Below are 24,468 nucleotides of genomic sequence, written 5' to 3' on the forward strand. Positions count from 1 at the left end.
CTTGTGTTTAACCAGCAGTTAGAACATGATGTATGAATATAGCCATTGTGGTTTTATCAACAAATCACATGCAATATGAGTGTATCTTCAGGTCTCATAGTGAAGATTTTCATCAGAAATACTACAATCTTACAAATTATCCAGGCTATATTTGTTGAAGGAATTCCAAGAAGTTTAAGGGGTGGAAAGATGAAGAGGGAAGCCACTCTTCCATTTCCTTTCAGCTGCCTGACCACAATTTAGCCAAATATTCTATTGTGATGCTTTTGGTGAATGCTATAGATTCCCCCTCATTTTCTAACCATTCCAAATCCTATATGCATTCTTTTACCACTTTGCCCAACATTATTTAGCCTTGCAGAACATTTCATTATAACAGTATGAAAAAGTGTTTTTTCATGTTACTATGCATATAGTTTGAGGTCTTGTCTTCAGACCTGAAAATTTGAAATGAGCATAATTTGAAATGATTTAATTTTAATACTGCCTCTATTTCTCAGATAAATTACACATTTTTTTTCAGGGTAGATTGGGGTCATGGTTCAAATGTATTTTTAAAGAGGATAACACAACAATGAAAGAAACTGACCATTTGAGTGCCATTCTGCTATCTTAGGCTTCTGAAGATGTCAAAAGTCTTGAAAGCAATACAAAATCATATATAATCATAGATTCACTGATGATGCCATGTATGGAATAAAAAGACAAAAGGACTGAGATATTTTATAGATTTTGAAAAGTACAAATTTGAAATGAGCCGTAAACAACTATATTAAAGGAATTAGATTGGCTGTGATCATAAAATGTGCTTAACCAAGTCACTTCCAAATCTAGTAGCTGCATTTGCACAAATAGCATTGAATGGATCTTTTAAATAAGTGCAAGGCTTAAGGCATTCATTTTGTCCATTGACCCTTCCAACCTCCTCAAAACATTGCCTCAGTGACTATAACCCTGCCACCTCTGAGGCATTATCTTTTTTAAAAATAAAATGTATGGTCCTCCAGCTACAGGAAAATAGTACATATTTTATTTAAGCCACTTAGTCCATAGAACCAGCTGTACACCTTTTAAAATAAAAGTTTGAGAGATAGTTCATGAATAGAAGCTAATTTGCCAGCATTGTATCAAATATCGTAACTTTAAAAAGTTTCCCTGCATCAAGAAAAGCTGGTAAATCCCAGTGTTAAAGATCAGATCAAGACAACGGAGAACAGATAAAGGAGAAAGAGATTGATAGAGGAAGGAAGGAAGGAAGGAAGGAAGGAAGGAAGGAAGGAAGGAAGGAAGGAAGGAAGGAAGGAAGGAAAAGGAAAGGAAAGGGGGGAGGCTGTCTGAATACTGCATACCATTTCCTGTTCCAGATGAATCACAGAAAATAAACCACCACAGAACGGACAAATCAGCACTTCTGTGGGGGGAAAATAGAAATCTAAGTGAATATTGAAATATGTTATGATTAGTTTATAAAGTTTTGCTCATAGCTGTTAATAATATATAAAATAGGCCTATATTAATACAGGAAAATTGTTTTAAACTATAGGAGCTGATAAATAAACATAATTTTTTATCGGGTCGCAGTTTACCTCAGATAAAACATCTAGGTATAATTTGAAGGATTTGCTTCATTAATTTATTTTATATGTCTAAGCCGCTATTTTTCATTCTCCAGAATAATAATAGAAGGTATTACAATTGCTTTACTAATTGTATGAATCATTATTCTCCCTCCTAGAGCTGATCATATACAATGGCCACCTGACCATCTGTAATATGAAGAGGAGATACAAGATTTTTTTTAGGGTCATTTCCTCCACGAGGAGTGAAGCCAGAAAATGTTAACGTGGCTTTAGGAACTGTGGTGGCAGTGTTTAGAAAGTAGTATTGCAGGCTGACTCTGCCCACTGCCTGGAGTTCAGTTCTGACTGGCTCTAGATTGACTCAGCCTTCCATCCTTCCAAGGTTGGTCAAATGAGCACCCAGATTGTTGGGGGCAATATGCTGACTCTGCAAACAGTTTAGAGTAGGCTGTAAAACATTATGAAGTAGTATAATGGTCTAAGTGCTATTGCTATTTTGAACAGAAAATGTTAGCAAGTTTTTCAATATTTTTTTGCTATTGCAGATAATGTTGCATTGCAGATGTTAATAGTAGTCACCTTGTTAAGGTCCCAAAGTTCTCATTAGTGGATTGAAGATGGCTGTTCAAAAAGTAGAATCCAACTTTGCAGCCACAAATAGGGAGCCTGTAAGTGATTTGCTCCTATAACCCTCTCTGGATAAAAGAGCATGTGAAATTGGCCAAGCTGTTCTTTTTCCAGGTGCTCCTTGCAAAGAGGCCACAAGACAGCAGTTTCTGGAGGGAGGGTGAGAATCAGGAGATGAGGTAATTTGCCATAATTGCTCCAGCTGCAAATAAACTTTTAAAGGATACTAAGTTCACACTTCCCTTGATAAACACTTTTGGAAATTGCTTATTAATTGCTTCAAAGAATTAGACACGCTCACAGTGACAAGATTGCAAACATTGGGGGTGAGTGCCTCCAATCCTTAATAAAAGAAAATGAAGATCTATTTTTATAATCTTTAAGACTTTAAAATAAACAGCAAACAAGACATTGGCTATAGAACGTTTTAAACAGATTAAGGGCTCAGAAAATAATTTCTGACAAATATTGAATTTTGAATAATAAGACTTTGAAATTATTTTTTAAAAATAAATATTAGAGACATAGTAAGATAAATAAGAAAACCAAGATCATGGCATCCAGCCCTCTCAATTCCTGCCAAATAGATGGGGAAGAAATGGAGGTAGTGACAGATTTTATTTTCCTGGGCTTCAAGATTACCACAGATGGCTACTGCAGCCAAGAAATTAAAAGATGCTTGCTCCTGGGGAGGAAAGCCATGGCAAATCTAGACAGCACACTAAAAAGCAGAGACATCACCCTGCCAACAAAAGTGCATATAGTCAAGGCTATGGTCTTCCCAGTTGCAATGTGTGGCTGTGAAAGTTGGACCATAAGAAAGGCTGAGCGCCAAAGAACTGAGGCCTTTGAACTACGGTGCTGGAGAAGACTCCTGTGACTCACTTGGACTGCAAGGTGTTCACTGGTCAGTCCTAGAGGAGATCAACCCTGACTGCTCTTTAGAAGGCCAGATCCTGAAGTTGAAATTCAAATCCTTTGGCCACCTAATGAGAAAGAAGGACTCACTGGAGAAGAGCCTAATGCTGGGAAAGATTGAGGGCAATAGAAGAATGGGACAACAGAGAATGAGGTGGCTGGATGGAGTCACTGAAGCAGTAAGCGTGAGCTTAAATGGACTCCAGAAGATGGTAGAGGACAGGAAGGCCTGGAGAAACATTGTCCATGGGGTTGCGATGTGTCAGACACAACTTTGCAACTAACAACAAGAAGATAAATAACTTATAATGGCATTCAAAGATCTCTTTGAGCAGGGGTGTCAAACTGCTGGTCTATGGGCCGGACGCATCATGCGGAAGCCGCACCAACCCCATTGCCAGCAATGGCAAAACTGTTCCAATACGTTGTGCGACATCACCTGACGTCAAGAGTTTGACATGTCTGTCTTTGAGGAACTGCACCAAAAACTGCAGCGTGAGCTTGAATCAATTATGTTAGCGATGTTTGTCTTTTTGGGAACAGTGTGCTCTCAAAAAATGTTACAAAAAAGATATGAAACAAAATTTACATGGGAACAGCATGAATAAGACTTGAATAAGAATTTATCATCAGATATAAGGAAAAAACAAGAAAAGGCTTTAAAAATTTAAGAAGAAAATTAAAAAAAACAATGGCAATCTCAGAGAAATTAGAACAATTTCTTTTTGCTGGATTTACAAGAGACAGCTTAAAATATTGAAGAAATTCATAACAAGATCAATCACTATCTGAATGGATTACAGAGAAGTATGTTGATGTCTTGACTGTAAAAATGTGGTATATTGGATTTGCTTACATTTAAATGTGTAAACTTTTTCCCTACAGTTAATTCATGAGTTCTAATTTTAGAGCAATTAAAAACGAAGTTTTATGAACTTGTCCCTTTTAAAGCAGAAGTATTGTCTCTCTGCTATGTTAAATTTTAGTGTTTTATTTATATTAAGATACTGGGATTACTTTATAGTTGCAAAATGTAGATTTGTTTAGAGTTGAAATATAGAATGTTTATATGAATGGGATATGTTGCTATTTGGAATGGTTTTTATCTTTGAGGTGGTTTGTAATGATCATATTATTATCTTTGGAATTGTTGATATTTGGAATAGGGTAATTGTGTATTGGTGCTTGTCCTTCCTTCCTTCCTTCCTTCCTTCCTTCCTTCCTTCCTTCCTTCCTTCCTTCCTTCCTTCCTTCCTTCCTCCCTCCCTCCCTCCCTCCCTTCCTTCCTTCCTTCCTTCCTTCCTTCCTTTTCTATGTCCCTCATTTCATCAATACAGTAACACTAGGTGGGTTTTTTAAGAAAAATAATCGCTCTTTGTTAAACTTTAATGCGATTTTTTTTGTCTATAGTTGGCTATTGGGACTATTTTATGCTTTTTAAATGGGATTTCGCTTATAGCTAAGATTTGAAACATGGAATGTTGAGTTTTATATGTGTTAATTAATATTATTTTGTTGACACCTGGATTGGAGAAGTCTTATTTATTTCAGTAACTATAGTTAAGAGATGAGTATGGGATGAAGAGTTTTACAGTATATTTGCTAATTAAGAGGTGAATAGGTTATGAAATTGTTTATATTTGTGATAAGGTGGGAAATGCTTTTCCAGGGTGGGGGTTCTTTTTACCTTTTTGCTTTCTTGCATCCCCTTTTCTTTTTCAGTTTGTATTATCTTTTGTTACTGTATCCAAATATTTTAATTAAATTATTAGCAAAAAAAGGAATTTATGAGAAAAGTGTGGGAAATACACATGGTTATTTGCATACCAGTTCTGTATATACAAGACATATTGTCTGGTATAGTAAACATAACATGAAGGCTTGGGATAGAATTTTTAACAGAGTCTGGAATGTGAAGGAGTGAGCAAGACCATTATAAAAGATTCCTTTTATAATGAGAAGAGGGGGTGGAGCCTTGGTGGAGCAGTGGGCTAATGCCTCCTTAAGTAACACCTGTTCTGAACCAGCCCTCTTCTCGCAACCCCTATTCAAAAAGAAGAGACTGGAGAGCGTCTAAGGCTAAAAGGCTTCTGCCAAGATTTAATTACGCAGTTAACAAAAACACTAGAGCTTGTCTTCTCAAGCGGAAAAGTTGCTTTCAGCAACCAGCCCCTCCCCAAACACTCCTTTTATAGAGAGCTCAGGGCGTGGTCTCCCTGTGCCTCCTCCCGAGGAGTCCCATAGCCTTTCTTTGTTTGTTCCTGCTCGACTGCCTCCTGCGTCGGGCGTCCTTGAACAGGGCCAGCTGTGGGTCATCATCCTCCGCACTCTCGGGCTCACGCAGCTGAGAAGAGGTCCCCGGCTGAGGACTCTGCAAAGCCTCCAAACCATCATCAGCCGGTTCGTTTCCCTCCTCCCCCTCGTCTGAGTCCTCCGATACATCGGACCCGGCTGTCGGACCCACAGGCTGGCCCTGAGTCACAACAACACCAGCTGCCTGCAATTAGTGCAGGTTCGCATCCCACCAGGCTCAAGGTTGACTCAGCCTTCCATCCTTCCGAGGTAGGTAATATGAGGACCCAGATTGTTGGGGCAATAAGCTGACTTTGTAATAATGCTGCTTGGGGGGGGTCCCGAAAGCCCTAATAAGTAGGCATATACATAGAATGAAGGCTATTGCTAAGCACATTGATTTGTGCTTAGATTGTAAGCCGCCCTGAGTCTTCGGAGAAGGGCGGGATATAAATGGGATTAAAAAAAAAAACATGAAAAAGAGATTCAGAGTAATTCCATCTTAATTATGCTGGGCATAAATTGATCTGGAGAACTGCTTTGGCAGGCTTTCAAGACCTTGTTACCCTTCTACCAACTGTAGGAGAAGATTAGGCTGAGCCTGAGGGAAAGGTCAAGCGTATCATCAGGCTCAAGTTCCTTCACACCCACAAGAGATCTAAGTTCAGTCCACCTTGAATTATCTACCACAAATTTGCTTTGACCATTAGTAGCTTAGATTCTTGTAGAGCAGACATGTCAAACTCGAGACGTCATGTGACATGCAATGTATCGGGACAGTTTTGCCATGGGCCAGAAGTTTGACACCCCTGTTGTAGAGTGTGTTAGTATGCATTAAATCTGTATTCATTTGAACTGCCTTGGCTGATTTCTTGCACCTGACACTAACAATAAATATTATTCTGAAAATCCAAATGGTTCTTGTTTCCTGAATTCACCAACTTTGAAGAGACTGATAAGTCTACAATTCATTAAATTATCTCATTTTTAAAAAATCCAAGAAGCCAAGCAAGATATTAGTGTAGAAAACTACAACAAACTATTCTGTCTGAAAAATATAAGAATGGAGAGACAAGCAGAGGCAGAGAAATGAAGTAAAGAACTCTTCTTAAAGGGAGGAAAGAAAATAATATGCTAATCACCACACCTAGTTCCAACTGTCTAAACTCATCAACTGTCTGGTTCTAGAGTATTTGGGTGTGGCTGTTTATCCAGGTGAAGTAATTTCACCCACACAGGTAAATCTACTGCCACCACCTGCTCTTGAGGCAGTTTCTTAAAGCAGTTTCCTCACTTGGAATCTCCAGGAATAATCTTACACCTTGTATTTTTTTTTAAAAAAAAACCTAATTAAAACAATGAAATTGAGATTTGAGAAAAGTTTTAATTGCTGTAATTCACATAAAGTTGATATAAAACCAGTATTCAGTGGTCTATATAAAGATTTTTGAATACAAAGGATTGCAACAGATGTAGAACCACTCCAAACTGAACATACTGCATTATTTTTTAAAGTCACCTTTGAATAACTAAACATTCTCAATAGCTGTTAAAACACCTTGTCATGATTATGTTTCATCATGACATCTGAACAAGTTTTGTAAGTTGCAGTATATGCATGATGAAGTCCTATACACAAGCGTATCACTTGCACCCATTGGAGAATTCTCACTGGTTCCCAATCTTTCACTCTTTGTATAAAATCGTTCATTCACCTAGTATTTGATTCTGTAAGTGAACAGCAAAAACTTACTCAGAACAATGGACCTCTTAACTTTCTCTCTTCCTGAATCCCACTCTTCCCTCAAGTTAGGGAAGACTGTGATTATGTTTTGAGAATATAGAAAGGTTCCTTAGCCAGGAAGCCACTAAGAATTAATCCACTATACAGCTACAAATCTTTATAGCTACATAATAACACCTTAACAATATGGTGTCAAAAATACTTCCAAGACCTTAAAAATGATGTATTACTGTAACGCCTTCATAAAAATGTTGCATTAAACATTTTATTTATTTAGATGTTATAGTAATGAATGACCTTTTTTTAAAAAAAAACAAATTTATTTTCCATATTGCCCTTCAAAACATGTTGATTATAATATTTATCATCTCATTAAAGTTAATATGACTTAAGTTGGTCTTGGTGACTAATCATTTCAGTAATGTTGCTTATCCCAGAATAATTTATTTGGAATACTGGCCCATCATAAAGATGGCAGATTAAATTAAAATTGCTTTTTGTAACTGAAATAACTCCTATAAGCAGCCTCCAAAGGGGGAGGCTTGCATTTTTTTAACTTGAAAAGAAATACTAGAATTGAATCCTATTTTTTTGAAATAAGGATGAACAGTAAGTACCTCTTGCCACTAACTATTCTCCTGAGCTTGCCTATTTTCCCTGTATGTCCCCACATCTCCAAAATCACATTAGCACCTTTTCCTTCTTTCTATTAGCTTTAAAACTAATGCAGATTCAGTGCAAAGAAGCTTTTTCCACTTTTGATAGCCTTGGTTCTGAAAGCCTCCAGAAGAAAAAAGGTGATGGGGGGTGGGCGGCAAACGAACGTATATGGCACAATTGTGGATTCTCTGGGCTGTGAGGGCCTGGACTTGTGTTTGATAGCCGAGGCACGATCTTTTGCATATTCCAAGTAATGCAGATGGAATATGTGTACGTGTGTGTTCCAAATTAATGGTTGGATTTTTTTTCTCCTGTTTCATGTGCTACCTTATTTTTTCTCTGCCCATGAGTTCAAAATTGGATGGATAAATATATTGGGTTAACTGAGGATCAAAACAGACCAAACAAAACCCCTGTTTAGTTTTAATTAATTAGCAAAGAGTTTCCCTGAAAAAGTTACTCTGGGAGAACACTATTTAAATCTGTTGTCCAAAATAAACTGGCTCCATCCCTCAACAGCTATTATAGCATCACTGGGTATGTTTGAGAGGAAGGGCGTGAATAGCTTCTGGATTTGTTCTTCTTCTTCTTCCTCCAGCTTCCTAATTTGCAGATTTAATAATTTCATTGTATTTATGTTGTTTTGGTCTGGCTGTAGGTGGTTTCAGAAATAATACTTTTTGTTTGGATCAGAAAAAGACCAAAACGTTTTAGTATCATTCCCACTTGAGGAACAGGAAAAATACGTCTGTCATCTCCATGTAATACTTGCTAAAAATCTGCTCAATATTTAATCTTGCATATACAATGGAATTTGACAGATTCCTAAAAATCTAATGTCAATACTTTCACTCTTTGTTGGGGAAAAAGTTTGATAACAGATAATACCATAGCAATTACAAGAATTTGCACCCTACAAATTCTAGAAAGCAAATCTATATATTGAAGATTGTCACTTCTGTATCATAGCTGTCTTTTAGTGTTTGAATTCTAGACTCTTCATGTTTTAAAACTTCACTTTTTGTACTAAAATATTTTTTTGAATACCAAATCTTCTAAGTAGAGTAAAATGAATATAAATGAAATTTAGTTTTCCTAAATTGTTAAAGTTACAAAACCCACCAGCCACAGGGATGTTTCCAAGAATACCTTGTGAAAAATTCTTAGGTTATCGGATATAATTTCACCTAGCATATAAGTATTTTTAGCTCCAATAAAAATGGCAGAAATATGTGTATCTATTAAAGGAAGAGCCAGATGGCATCAAAAGTTCATTCCAATTCTGAATTTTACTATTACTTTACAAAGATACTCATGTTTGCTTCTTTAGTTATAACAGATGCTAAATAATAGTGTACATTACAATATGGTAAAACTACATTGCCTTTAGCCTAGGAAAAACACCCATCAAATTTGTGAAATGTGAGTTCGCCATACTCTTATTCATAGTGTTTTCCTTGTATAGGCATGTATTCATAAAACATAAACATAGTGCAGGATGGAGTTAACATTACTAGCTATAGATTATACAGGTAACAGAGATGCAACTGCCACAAAGGGACTTTAAAATACGTAAGCAATTCTTACATGCCAATGATAATTTTCCTCTTGGACAATGTGACTGCTGAGACTTCATTATAATTCTGTACCAACTTCCATGACGATAATCGCATTAAACATAATGGAACTTGCATCTGAGTAGGCAGGAATGCAGTTATCCAACCCTATTTCAAAGATTCAAAATTATTCATCCTGAAATATTACTAATACTGCCTACCCATTAAGAAGAGAGAGATGGGTTTATTTGCTTACAAAAGAGTTTGACAGTTTTTTTATGGCCAGATAATTCACTTAATATTTTGAAGATACCCAGTGCTGCAAATAAGTGTGCCAAATAACAAATATAGAAAGGATTGTCATAGCTTTAGAAGTCATTTAGGGAGTGTTTTTTTCCGTTCTACTTTTTCTTGAAACACAGTTATGTATATTTTGAGGCTCATGTTATAATTCTGTATTTCTTCTGACCTCAATTCTTAACATATATAATCACTTTGGGAAAGTAGGAATGGAAGCTCCATGTCCTTATCAGATAATAAACTTTTAAAGTCACAAATTATTCCAAATTTTTATTATTAGAAGCAATCTTTTTAGCAGAAAAATACAAAGCAGTTATGAAGTTAACTATACCAGTCCTATATAACAGTAGAATTCCTGAGTGAACAAGTGGGAGGATTTAAGTAGACAGATTTTTTTAAAAAATTTTTTACTGAAATTAATTCAATTACCTAGCAAGTATTGTGGCTAAATGAATTATATGAATAATATATGAATAATAAGGAAAAATTAAGCACACGCAGATAAATTATTAGCAAGCAACACAAATGGCACTGCAAGATTTAAGTTGCCCTGGTCCCAGTTTGAGGTATCACAAAGCATGCCAAGAGAAAAGAACCAAAAGATCCCCTTGTTTTGTGATTAACAATATAAATGAATCCACTGACAGTTTATGATCCTTAACAGTTTTCAAAATCTTGTTCAAGAAGCAAGCTGCTAATTCTTGCCTGGTTCTAAGATTAAACACCAGTGTTTGATAGAACATCTGGCATTAGTTATACAATTCCACCTCAAGCTTTCAATCCATGTTGAATTGAGAATGGAAGGAAGGAGGCAAAACCCTGCAGTTATCTATTGTTGTTTTAAAGTAAGAAACTGGCTATCTACCGATCCCCTTTCTCATTATGAAAAGGTAGTTGTATGTAATAAACCTTTTAGAGTACATAATAGGTAGTGATCATTTGAATTCAGCCCTAGTTACATCTGAATTATTAGAATCCCTTAAACTCCAGGAAGTCAGTGAGAGAATTTTATTAAGGCACTGAAGCAAAGGATAGTTCTTAGAAAGAAAACAACATCTTTCATGTCCAGCATGAACTATATATATGCTTGCTGCACTGACTCTGGAGCAGATAAATGTTTCAAGGATCAGGACATCAGAAGATTTAAAATAAAGCAGGAAGTATAACTGCAGCAATGTTGATGATTAGTTTTCCTGGAACCTTCATGGTGTACATTCCAGACAGCAGAATGAATCATGGGGAAAGCACAAACAGGTGGTTCCAGGAAGCAAAATTATTGAAGTTTAATTATTACAGTTGTCCCTTCTGGGCATACTTTAGTGTAGTACAAAAGACCTCTTTCATAGTTTCTGAAGAAGAAACTCAAGTATTTAGTTCTGAACACAAAAGGTCATTTCTCACCTTCATCATTCCTCTGCATTCCATTATGTTTCTGCAGATTTCCCAAACTCTTATTTTCATATAACAAAATGGGTAGAAGCATGCACTCGTACACAGAACTTTTTGTTTCATTTTAGAAACATTCATTCATCACTACTGCTGCCCCGCTCAGTAAGCACTACCTCTTTACTAGCATTCTTCATCCATTTTCCCACCTTCAGTAAACATTATACCAAAGAACAATAATTCATTTGCTTGCTCTAATTTTTCAATTACTATTATAACTTGTTATAATTCATGCCATTTCCTCTATCAAATTTTGAGTCATTTATGAGCAATCAACAAGAATGAGGGGGGAGAGGCTACACCCACACCCTGCAGTTACACATACAGGTAATCTTTGACTTACAACTGGTTGCTTAGCGATATTCTAAGTTATGAAAGACGTACCTGGGGGACAACCTGGATTTGAAATTCCGACACCTATCGTCAGCAGCTGCATGACCAACCTTTGAACATTCAGCAACTCGGGCGCATTTATGATCATCTGCAGTGTCCCACACTCATGTGACTGCATTTTATTTGCTAAAAACTGGCACTGATTTCCTGGTTTTTGGCAAAACTGGCTTATATCAAACCACTGGTTTACTTAACTGCAGCATTTGCTTAATGAACATGGCGGCTGGCATTCATTAGGCCAGATAGTGGCCATGATGGGAAGACTCCATTACAGTCATAAGTAGAGGAGTCTTTGTAGCTGTTTTAATCTTTTTCAACAGATTAATTTTCAGATTTATACACCATGCTGCATCATATAATCTGCTTCACACTCACTGCAAATAATCATACAAAAACTACTCATTTACATTCTCAATCAACCATACCTCTAACTCATCAGAAACTTTCTGTAACACATTTTCTATATACACATGGATGAACTATTGTATATGCTTCACTTCCATTACATACCATTCTAATTGCTTCAGCAAGCAACCCCAACTCCACATTCAAGCAAAACATTCCATAATTGAAGTTTATTTTATCACACAGTTTCTCATGCAAAATTTATTACACATATAAGGTTTTTGTATATTTTAAAATTATTCGTTAAAGAAAAAAAACCTGCTCTGTATATTCTGTACCTGCAATAAGCTGCCCAGCATTATTTACATTTTTGCTCACAATCATTTCTTTTAATCATAATTCTGCAAAACATTCTTGAGGACAATTAATAAGCTAATGTTCCATTAGTTTTTGAATTCACTCTTGCTTCTTTTTTATTTATATGGGAAGAATAAAGGTATTCTTTCAATTATTGCACAGTTACAATTTTCATACACATGATAAAAGAATTGCATAAACAATTACATAATCTATCCCTGGTTCCTTACTATTTTTTCAACGTTCTCATAGCATTTATGATTTCCTTTTTCCTTGGATACTCCCATGTACAACATTTCTTTCTTTCCACTCTTTAGCTTAACATCATCATTCCTACAGAAGAAATTACTAAAATAGTTCTTGAAGTAATCTCAAATTTCAGTTTTATTCTAAATCATTTTTTAAATTTTTAAATGCATTTTCTCTGCTGGAGTCTCCTTGTTGAGCTCTGTTCATCTCTCTACTATTTTTTCTTTTAAAATACATTGTACAATCTATTTCATCCTCATTTTTTCCAGCAACCATCCTCTTACATTTTTCTCATCCGCTGATTCCCTTTTTCACTTCATCATTCACAGAAGTCCTTTTCATGGTTCATGTGAATAACCACACATTTTCATTCTGTTCCAAGCAGCTTCCACATCATTCTTTTTTTTACATCCAGATTCAATTGTCTTAATACTTTTACCTATAAGACCAATACTTTTTCTTCCTGCAGCTGTCCTACTTCCACTCTAGTTTCTTTTCTTTTCTTCTATGTCCATGTTTCAAGATCTGCTCTTATAGACCTGCATCCTACTAAACTCTTGAGTCTCAGAGAACAAATTTACTTCCTTGAGCCCAGATAGCTGGCTTGGAGAAGCTAATAAAAAACAAAACAAAAATCTTAGAACGATACTACTCTTCTACTGCCAGAATGACAAACTTATCTATTCTTACAGAAAATGTGTGACTAGGGAAAATTTCAAATTACCCAGTGAAAAGAGAATGTAATGTAGAAATATTTTCTGGTGTTGAAGAAACACACCTAAATAAGAAGAACAGGATGGGGGAGGTGATAGCAGACAACTGAAACAGTCATAACTGTGTATATTAATTATTGCTTGATTACCAGATGTACTTCCTTATGGTTGCATAAATAGGAATTTCCCCCAAGTTTGAGTCAACAGAAAAGTATGTTTGATATAATTTTTACTGCCACCATAGATGATTTAAAGGGCATCAATTATGGAGATCAGGGATTGTGTCCCTACAGATTTAATGAAGGACAGCTTCAAGGCACTAATTGGTGGATTATTCAACTTCTTTTCTCTCTGAGCCAATGTCACCAGTTGGCAGAAAAAACAATCATCAATCATTCTCCATTCATGAGGCACAGCTCGTCATTCCATATGTCCCTCCTGTTTCACTTTGCAACCCTCCTATACCCTATCATATAGCCAGATGGATTTTCCCCTCATAGAACTAGCAATTCTAACAAAACAGAACACAACCTGTCAATTGAGATGGAGCTTGCACCCAGCACACGCACACACACACACACACACACACACACACACACGGGCCACCAAGTGACCACCAAGACCACACCCTATTAGCATTGATGATGTTATCTAGTTTGGCAATGAAACATCTGCAAGAAAACAAGTTCAGAGAGCACTAAGGACTCCACAATCCTGAAAGGCATTGGTATGCAAATATAATATTCAATTACAAACTGACCTAAAAATCTAACATATTATATAATTAGGTTAGAATCCTACTTAAATCCATTAAGATTATGGACATAGAGTATAATGCAATGTAACCTAACAAGTTAGTTCTTGAGCGAAATTAGTTTTCTAGTAATTTCCTAGCTCAAAAACAGCAAAGTACAATCTGGATGAGACAGGTAGCGCTGACAGAGCCTGATACAGTCCATAAAGGTATGATGGCTCATTGTCTTAAAAAAGGAAGGCTGGTGTTTACAGTTAGATGTTTTGCAACAATTTATTTTTGTATAGGATTTTGCTTTTGAATAGTTTTTCGTTTCAATGCAATGTAATCCAAAACTTTTTATATATTATACACCTGTTATTCTCTCTCTCTACACTTCCAGATACACATACATACAAAAACACACACACAATAGGTCTTGATTGTAAAACATAAATCTTTGTTTATCACAGCAATAGATTTGCAGCATGTCATACATAAATGCAAAAATATATTATGTACAAATTTTTATTAGCACGGCATTTATTTTAAAAATTAATAGGTACCAACAATTGAAGAATCTGGAATTATGGTAGCATGCATGTCTCTTGTCATATTTGATTTTTCTTTCAACTTTGATTGAAGTAATGTGTGTTCCACTACGCCAATTCGTATGTCCATCTGAATGGTTTCTTGTTTCAGTTTGGTTAAGGCCTGTTTTATCTTCACTAATGGAGCTATTAAAGGAAAATGTAAAAAAACAGTACATTTTTTTCTTTCAGTTTACTGCACAAAGTTATTATTCCCCTATGACTCAATCTCTTTTCATCAAAGTTAAATAAACAGAAGAATGACAACATTCTGGAATCATTTTCCATTTCATATCAAACCTACTTATAAAACATAATGTATTTTCCATCTAAATGACGTTTTAGAACTGAAGATATATATTAAAAATGTACATATATTCCCAGCAGTTATAGAGATAACAGAGAATGTTCTCTTTAAAAAACACCTGCATATTATCTCACTGTATTGTTATCAACTTTATTTACTTTTATCAATGTCTTCAGAATTAAATAACCCCTCCAATCTTAAAAAGATTACAAAGATGATTCAGCAATAAACAAGAAACCTATTACATCTTAATTCCAGACAACAATTAGGTTTCTGGAGTTATAAAAATAGAATTAAACTGCAACCAGTATCTTCTATTTATTTTTCACAGCTGAATAGCCTATTTTTGTACCTGTTATTCAAATTAAAACAGCCCAGAAGTCAGCAGTGTCAAAGCATTTCTATTATGTTGCCAAGAAAATAGTCCAGGTGTGCCCATCAAGAGCAAATACATTATGATATTTTACTATATTTGAGGGGAAAATCTCACGAAAATACTTCAGAATGCCTTACCTCCATCAGTCATACTGCTTCCCTTTTCTTCCATTTCTTGTTTTACTTTCTCTAATTCTTCAGTAATCTTAGAAAAAAAATTAACAGGTTATAATACTTTCACTTTTAAGTTAAGGATGCTTCCTTCTCTTCTACACAAAAAACCCTAAATTTCTTATCCCTATTAAATTGTTGTTGGGGTTAAATTGACTTCCTTTTGCTCTGTGAAGCCTAATATAAAAATCTTATTAATATCACAATTCAAAAACAGGGTAACAGGTTCCAACTAAGTCAACCTAAATTCATCATAGAGCAAACAGGTAGGAGTATAAAATAGAGCATAATGATGAAATACTAAACTTACTGAAAATAATGAGACTCAGCTTACTGGAGTACAGTCCCCATATACAGAGCAACACAAATAAAAAAAATTGTGCTAAAATTGTACTGTGAAAACAGGAAAGCATGTATATTCTGCTGAGTTCAAAGAATAAAAAGTAGTTTTTGATTTAAAATGTGTCTGGAAGCTGTGAGGGTCTAGGTGAGGAAGAACAGGCTTCAACTTAACCCTAGCAAGACTGGGGAGGTGTGAGTTTATGATCCCCAGGGATCCAGATCTGGAGACTTCTTCTCTCAGACCTCTGTACAATTTTAGAAGTCCTCCTAGGGGTGTCAAACTGCTGGCCCATGGGCCGGACGTGTCACAAGGAAACTGCGTCCACCCCATTGCCGGCAATGGGGAAAAAGCTCTGATACGTTGCGCGATGTCACATGAGGTCGTGAGTTGGACATGTCTGTCCTAGATTCTATATATTGCCTGAAGAACAGATGGGAGACATGGCCAGGAGAGCTTTGCACAACTTTTATCTTGTGCTCAAATTGTAATCACTTCTAAATCATGTCCTTGGAATATTGCATCCAGTTTTTGTCACCAGGATGTAAAACAAGATGTTGAGACTCTAGAAAGAGTACAGAGAAGACAAACAAAGATGATCAGGGGACTGGAGGCTAAAATATATAAGGAACGGTTCCTGGAATTGGGTATGTCTAATATAATGAAGAGAAGGACGAGAGGTGACACGAGAGCAAATCAAGCTACTCTCCAAAGCACCTGAAAGCAGGACAAGAAGCAACGGATGGAAACTAATTAAAGAGAGAAGCAACTAGAACTAAGGAGAAATTTCCTGACAGAACAATAAATCAGTAGAACAACCTGCCTCCAGAAGTTGTGAATGCTCCAATGCTGGAAGTCTTTAAGAAGAGACTGGATAACCATGTGGGGCTGACAGGCATCACCTCAAAAATCTATATGGCTCCCACCCCATGTTCTTTAAGTCTTTGAAACATGACTTTGCTCCAAAATGTAGGAGTCAGTTTTTTTTAAGGTATTGCATTACTTCCTTCCAGACTTTCATTATCTTTCTCTTTTGTTTATATTGTTCTTGACTTTTAAAATATAGGGCTGCCAAAGTCATCTGGAATTGGGCAGCTTCTGAATTTTATAAATTAAATAACTAAAACAAATTTATAGTAAGTCTTACATAGCACAAGCTGGCTTATTTGACAAAAGGTTTCCCTGTCAGTTGTGTCCAATATTAGCGCACAGTGCTCATCTCCGTTTCTTGGCCAAGGGAGCCAGTGTTGTCTGAAGACAATTTCTGTGGACATGTGGCCAGCATAGCTATCCGTCAAAGGCCCATGGAACTCTGTTACCTTCCCACCCAAGTGGTACCTATTAATCTACGTGCATTTCCATGCTTTTGAACTGCTTGCTGGGCAGGAGCTGGGACAAGTAACAGGAGCGCATCCTGTTACATGGAGCTCGGGTCTCGAACCTGGGCCATCAGCTCTCCAGTATCTCCATTTATTTCTTTCTGTTCCTCTAGGTAATACAGGATGGGGATGCTCCAGAGATCATCTCTTTCAGATAATGTCATCTAATGGGATTCATGAGGTGCCTTTTCTGTTGCTGTGTCCTTACTCTGGAACATGCTCCCCACTGATATTTGGGTGTCGGTAATTCTATTAGTTTTTCACGGAGCCATGAGAACCTGTTTTTATTCTTTCTTTCACACATTCTTTCACAGCGAAGATCGGGCGCCGTCCGGAGCTCAACCGGTAACTGGTTCCATAGCTCCGGGGCGCCCACAGAGAAGGATCTCCCCCTGGGGGCCACCAGTCGACATTCTCTGACCGGTGGCACCCTGAGGAGGCCCTCTCTGTGGGAACGCACAGGGTGGAGGGAAGTAGACGCCGGCAGCAGGTGTTCCCTAAGGTACTCCGGACCCCTGCCATGTAGGGCTTTAAACACCATTACTAGCACCTTGAATCTCACCCGGAAGACAACTGGCAACCAATGCAGCTCACGGAGCAGAGGTGTGACATGGGAGTATCGGGAAACTCCCAACACAACTCTCGCGGCTGCATTCTGTACCAGTTGGAGCCTCCGGGTGGTCCTCAAGGGAAGCCCCATGTAGAGAGCGTTGCAGTAGTCTAGACGAGAGGTCACGAGCGCGTGAGTGACCGTGCATAAATCATCCCGGCTTAGATTGGGCCGCAACTGGCGCACCAGGCGAACCTGGGCGAAAGCCCCCCTAGTCACAGCCACCATGTGATCTTTCAAGGTGAGCCGTGAATCTAGGAGGACTCCCAAGTTGCGAGCCCTATCTACGGGGGGTAATAATTCACCCCCCATAGAAAGAGATGTAATATCCGAATAGACCTGGGATGAAGGTATGCAAAGCCACTCGGTCTTGTCGGGGTTGAGTTGAAGTCTGTTCCTCCCCATCCAGACCCGAACCGCCTCCAGCCAACGGGACATCACGTTGAGGGCATTACTGGGGTAGTTTGGGGTTGAAAGAAAAAGCTGGGTATCATCAGCATACTGATGATACCCAACTCCAAAGCCACGAATGATCTCACCCAGCGGTTTCATGTAGATGTTGAACAGGAGAGGCGAGAGGACCGACCCCTGAGGAACTCCACAAACGAGAGACCTCGCGGTCGACCTCTGCCCTCCTGTCAACACCGACTGCGAGCGTCCCTGGAGATAGGAGGAGAACCACTGTAAGACCGTGCCTCCCACTCCCAATCCCCTGAGACGCCGCAGCAGGATACCATGGTCGATGGTATCGAAAGCCGCTGAGAGGTCTAATAGGACTAGAACAGAGGAATGACCCCTGTCCCGAGCCCTCCAGAGATCATTCACCAGCGCGATTAAAATGAATGTCTCCTCAGCCTGGGCCCGAGAGCTCAAACAGCCAGGTCTTCAGGCCCCGGCGGAATGATCGGAGGTCGGGAGCAGTCCTCAGCTCCACCGGCAGCTGGTTCCAGAGGGCAGGCTCCCCCACTGAGAAGGCCCTATCCCTGGGTGTCACCCGCCGGCAATCTCTTACCGGCGGGAACCTGAGCAGACCCTCCCTGTGGGAGCGCACTGGGCGAAGGGCGTTTGATGCCGGCAGCAGGTGTTCCCTCAAATACCCCGGACCCAGGCCATGTAGGGCTTTATAGGTGATAACCAGCACCTTGAATTTCACCCGGAGGGCAACCGGAAGCCAATGCAGCTCGCGGAGTAAAGGTGTTACATGGGAGTATCGGGAGACCCCCATTACAACTCGCGCGGCCGCATTCTGCACCAGTTGAAGCCTCCGAGTGGTCTTCAAGGGCAGCCCCATGTAGAGAGCGTTACAGTAGTCCAAACGGGAGGTCACAAGCGCATGAGTAACTGTGCGTAGGGCATCTCGGTCCAGATAGGGACGCAACTGGCGCACCAGGCGAACCTGTGCAAAAAACCCCCTGGTCACGGCTCCTATGTGATCTTCAAAATTGAGCCGTGAATCCAGGACGCCCAAGTTGCGAGCCCTATCAACGGGGGGTAACACCTCACCCCCCCATCGTTAGAGGTGGAATAACTTGGTTAACCCGAGATGCCGATATGCACAGCCACTCAGTCTTGGCGGGATTGAGACGAAGCCTGTTTCTCCCCAACCAGACCTGAACCGCCTCCAGGCACCGGGACATCACGGAGAGGGCATCACTGGGTTGGTTCGGGGTGGAAAGAAAAAGTTGGGTATCATCAGCGTACTGGTGATACCCCACCCCGAAGCCACGAATGATCTCGCCCAGCGGCTTCATATAGATGTTGAACAGGAGAGGCGAGAGAACCGACCCCTGAGGGACTCCACAAATGAGAGGCCTAGGGGCGGATCTCTGTCCTCCCGTCAACACCGACTGCGAGCGGCCCTGGAGGTAGGAGGAGAACCACCGTAGAACGAGATCCGCCCCACTCCCAACCCCCTGAGACGCCGCAGCAGGATACCATGGTCGATGGTATCGAAAGCCGCTGAGAGATCTAATAGGACCAGGACAGAGGAGCAACCCCTGTCCCTTGCCCTCCAGAGATCATTCACCAGCGCGACCAACGCCGTCTCCGTGCTGTGTCCGGGCCTGAAACCCGATTGGTACGGGTCCAGATAATCAGTTTCCTCCAGGAACAGAGGGAGCTGATGCGCCACCACACTCTCAACAACCTTCGCCAAAAAGCGAAGGTTGGAGACTGGACGGTAGTTGTCTAAAGCAGCCGGGTCGAAAGCAGGCTTCTTGAGAAGGGGTCTCACCACCGCCTCCTTCAAGGCGGCAGGGAAGACACCCTCCTTCAAAGAAGCAGTTATTACTGCATGGAACCAGCCTCGTGTTCCCTCCCGAGCCGCATAAGCTAGCCAGGAGGGGCACGGATCCAACAAACAGGTGGTGGTGCTCAGTCTCCCCATGATCCTGTCCACATCATCAGGGGAAACAGGGTCGAACTCAGTCCAGATAACGTGCTCAAGACCGCCTGATTCCTCTACATCAGACTCTGCCCAGTCAGAGTCCAGGCCGGTCCGGATCCGAGCGATTTTGTCTGCCAGATGATGACTAAACTCCTCGGCTCGTCCCTGCAAGGGATCCTCTCTCACCTCCTGGTTAAGGAGGGAGCGAGTCACCCTAAACAGGGCGGCCGGGCGATTATCTGCGGACGCGATAAGGGCGGCAAAGTATTTAGACTTCGCCGCCCTTATCGCCGCAAGATAAGACCTTATAAAGGTTCTTAACTGCAATCGGTCGGATTCGGATCGGCTGGATCTCCAACCACTCTCTAGACCTCGTCTCCGACGCTTCATCTCCCGGAGCTCCACAGAGAACCATGGCGCCCAACGGGATCTGCGCCGGGTCAGAGGTTGCGTGGGTACAACGCAGTCAAGTGCCCTGGTGGCAGCTGTTTCCCAGGCCTCCACCAGAGCATCGACTGGGCTGTGGGTAAGGGTGATAGGTATAGGCCCAAGCGCCCTCTGGAACCGATCCGGGTCCATTAGGCGCCTGGGGCGGAACCACCTGGTCGGTTCCGCCGCCCAGCGGCGGGGGGTGGCATGACGGAAAACCAGCCTCAGGAGGTAGTGATCTGACCATGACAGAGGGGTGATGGACGGGGAGCCCCCTCCCAGATCATCCAACCACTGTCCAGACAGGAATACCAGGTCGAGAGTATGATCCCCCACATGAGTCGGGCCCTCAATAACCTGGGTCAGGCCCATGGCTGTCATGGAAGCCATGAACTCCCGAGCTAACTCCGACGACCCTCCCAGTGACAGCAGGTTGAAGTCACCCAGGACTATAAGCCTGGGGAACTCCACTGCCAACCCTGAGAGGATGTCGAGCAGCTCAGGCAGGGCTGTTGCCACACAGCTGGGCGCCAGGTATGTAAGCAACAAACCCAACTGAACCCGAGAACCACATCTCAAGAGGAGGGATTCACTCCCGGCCATCTGGACAATGGTGGCCTCCCGGGGACACAAAGTCTCCCGAATAACCACTGCCACCCCACCACCCCTGCCCTGAGCCCGTGGCTGGTGCACCTCCCGGAAACCTGGCGGGCATAACTCGGTGAGAGGCACCCCTCCCTCCGAACCCAACCAAGTTTCCGTGATGCACGCTAGATCCGCACCTTCCTCCTTGATCAGATCATGGATGAGGGGAGCTTTGTTAACTACGGATCTAGCGTTAAAATAGACCAACCTGAGCTCAGGGGCCTGATCACCCTCATCCCCGGGTAAGAGGGTGCTAACCGGAGGGTCGGAGCGCGCCACCGCTCGGAGATAGCGGGGGCGCGATCCCAGGTGTTCATATGGCCCTCCGCGCAAACACCTGCTGCCATTCCCTATCGCCGTGGGGATTTGAAGCCCCACCCCCACATTCCCAGAACCAGCAGCCACCTCCCCCGACCCCGTCCGGACCTCTAACAGGTCCAGACTGAGTGCCGGTTAAAGATTCCCTCCCTACCCCCCCTCCCTCCCCCTCCCTAACCTTTTAAAATAACCGGCTAAAAATTTTACCAGGGGCCTCTTAGCACGTCTCCACTCGAGGCCCCTAGTTAAGCCCAGCCACCTCTCGGAGCCCCAGCAATTGGGTCCGTCATCAAGGGGAATGTTAGAAAAGAAGGCTGGTCGTATCCAGGAGGGAGAAACCCCTCTGAGGGTGCACAAGTCCGATCCAGAGTATTGTACTCGAGCCATGAGATGGAACTGTCCATATGAGCCATTGTTCACAAATGGGGTCAGAAGTTATTAAGATGATAAGATGTGGACATTAATACATGCCAGTTGCCAAGCGTCCAAATTTTGATCACATGATCTTGGGGATGCTACAACGGTTTTAAGCATTAAAAATGCTCCTAACTCACTTTTTCCAGTGCTATTATAACTTCGAATAGGCACTAAATGAATGGTTATAAGTTGAGGACTATTACTACTAGAGGACTACTACTCAAATAGAAACAGTGTGAGTGTTGGAATACCAGAGATGGGAAAGCCACTAGTAGCCAAAACTGTAAAAAATATCAGCAACAGCAGCTTGAGAAAAGAAATTTTGTTCTTTGAGAGGCTAACATCTGGCTGTTGCTGTTGTAGCAACCTCTACAACCTGGCACAATCTTGAATGTAGAAAGCACAGAAAGTTGCTAGAATATCTGCAGTCTAAGAGAAAAAAAAGACCATTATCCTTTCATGCTTAAATCCTTCCTTACGTAATGATTGTCTGTTTTCTTATCTCTTAGATGCAGTATGTGGTGTTGAGAATTTTTGTTTATAGGAGGGCTAGAGATACTCAAGTTACATTATGCATATATACATAGTCAGTAGCTTTGCTTTTTCATTATTTTCAGTAGATTCCCCAAAGTAAATCTGCCATTTGGCAAGATGCAGTGGACAGTTCAAGTGGGAGATAAATAAGGATTACTTAGCTACCACAACCACCTCAGAGCAAGGTATTCCAGCTGGCAAGAGACTGTGGGTGGAAAGAGCAGTATTGCTGTGGCATCCAGCCAAGTCAAACAGATGGAGAACAGGCTGGCTGCAGCAGCACTGGGGTTTTTTTTTATGAGATTCTGCCTCAATGCTTAATAAAGTAAACATAATTTAAAATCAGGTGAAAATGGAAAAGGGTAAATGAATCACACTTGTACAACTGACCCTTGCTGAGGAATACATAACTATGACATTTTAATTTTTTTTTTAAAAAAACCCCTCTTCTAATATTGCAAACTACCGTACTGAAGCCCACAAAAATTCAACAAACTTAGGAAGGTATACGAAAGACCTACTACATACTAAAAACTAAGGTGATAGCTAAAGTGGAAGAAATACAGAAATCATAGTTAATATATTTTCTCAAGTTTAGTATAACTGAAAGAGAGCGCGTCATTGGAAGGACAAAACTACTTCAAACTGGAAATTTATGACTATGTCAGAGAAAGTGGTTCCATAGCCAAAACAGCACTGTCTCTCTGAATTTCACATGCAACAGCAATGGCACTTAGACTTATATACCACTTCATAGTGCTTTACAGACCTCTCTAAGTGTTTACAGAGTCAGCATGTTTCCCCCAACAATCTGGGTCCTCATTTTATTGACCTCGGAAGGATGGAAGGCTGAGTCAACCTTGAGCCATTAGGATTGAACTCCTGACAGTGGGCAGAGTTAGCCAGTAATACTGCATTCTAACCAGTATGCCACCACAGCAAACCTTCTCAATCTCATTTATCTATGATGGTAATATCAATTTCATTTATCTATGATGGTAATATCAGGTTCAGGGGCTTTTTCACAAGGCTGCTATGAATTAGAAATCTTGCTTTAATAGCTCATACTTTAATGGCTCTGTTAAAAAAAGGATTCATACCCAATGTTTCCTTTGTCTACTGACATAACTAAAACACATGTGCATCTTGTTCAATTCTTCATGCAGAAGAATAATCAAGAATACAAAGTAGATAAATGAGAAAAGTCTACTATATACTTTGATTTGATAAACACTCACCAGAGGTCCTGTCTTTTAGTCATGTGAAGTTAAATAAATATTCATTTATTTAATATTAAGATCTTATAAAATTTAAGTTATTTGAAAAGGAAAATCAGTAATTCATTCATCCTGAACCATTTCACAGAAGCAGAGTACAGTAAATCATTTAATTGAGGTCAGTGAACTGGCTTCAGGGAGGGAACTGACAGAAGTGGAATTCTCAAGTGGCCATTCAGAGTGCTCTAAATTACAAATTTGTACAACATGTAACAACTCAGCCTTCATGAATACTTCAGAATAAATTCATTGCTTACTTTCAATCAGGCATCCAAAAGTTAGACATTTAACTCTGCCACAAACATGCTAAAACATCATATACTATGGACTAAAGTAGTGGCCCAGCACCACTATTTTAATACAAAGAAATTTTATTTATTTATAAGATTTATATAGTTGCCTATCTTATACAATATAACGTTGGGCAGCTAATGGAAAAAATCTAATATAAATCTGATAAAAGATACACACAGAAACCTCACACAATTAAAAACCTCATCCTTTAAACAAGGCACCATAATAACCACACATTATATACACTGGCTCAGCTCATATCCTGGCTCACCACTTCAGCGAATAGCATGTATTCATGTTCTTTACTGCACTTTGAACACACCTAGACTCTGGCACCCTTCAGATGTTTGTTCAAGCACACCCCATCCAGCCTGCGGTGGTAATGATACTCACTTCAACATCTAAGTGACACTGCATGCTGATGGCTCATCACCCAAACTGCCAAATGACCTTTTTCAGTGGCTTTATACAGAAATTAAATAA

At 40.3% G+C, this 24,468-nt stretch overlaps 1 protein-coding gene and 1 long non-coding RNA gene across 4 annotated transcripts in view; both read right to left on the minus strand.

The window, feature by feature from the left end:
• Positions 1–364: 364 nt before the first annotated feature.
• LOC310640208 lies at positions 365–1,379 on the minus strand. Its single transcript, XR_014492499.1, has 3 exons — positions 1,350–1,379; positions 590–637; positions 365–437 (listed from the first exon to the last, which is right to left on the minus strand). It is a non-coding gene; the product is annotated as an uncharacterized lncRNA (long non-coding RNA).
• Positions 1,380–2,338: 959 nt separating this feature from the next.
• The window catches only part of IFT57 (intraflagellar transport 57), a 56,717-nt gene continuing 34,587 nt past the window's right edge, over positions 2,339–24,468 (minus strand). Inside the window, exons 10-13 of one of the 3 annotated variants that reach the window (XR_014492384.1) lie at positions 15,324–15,390; positions 14,480–14,650; positions 12,752–13,080; positions 2,339–2,356 (exon numbers count right to left, since the gene is read on the minus strand). Coding sequence is in view for 1 of the 3 variants with exons in the window: in XM_083361580.1 (XP_083217706.1) it covers positions 12,986–13,080; positions 14,480–14,650; positions 15,324–15,390 (333 nt within the window). In the remaining 2 variants the exon portion in view is untranslated. Of the gene's footprint in view, positions 2,357–9,114; positions 9,546–11,822; positions 13,081–14,479; positions 14,651–15,323; positions 15,391–24,468 lie in introns of those variants that run through there. The other 2 variants (XR_014492385.1, XM_083361580.1) reach the window with 2 other exon arrangements.

Source organism: Vipera ursinii, assembly GCF_947247035.1.
Source record: "Vipera ursinii genome assembly, chromosome: 4".
NCBI classification, from domain to species: Eukaryota; Metazoa; Chordata; class Lepidosauria; order Squamata; family Viperidae; genus Vipera; species Vipera ursinii.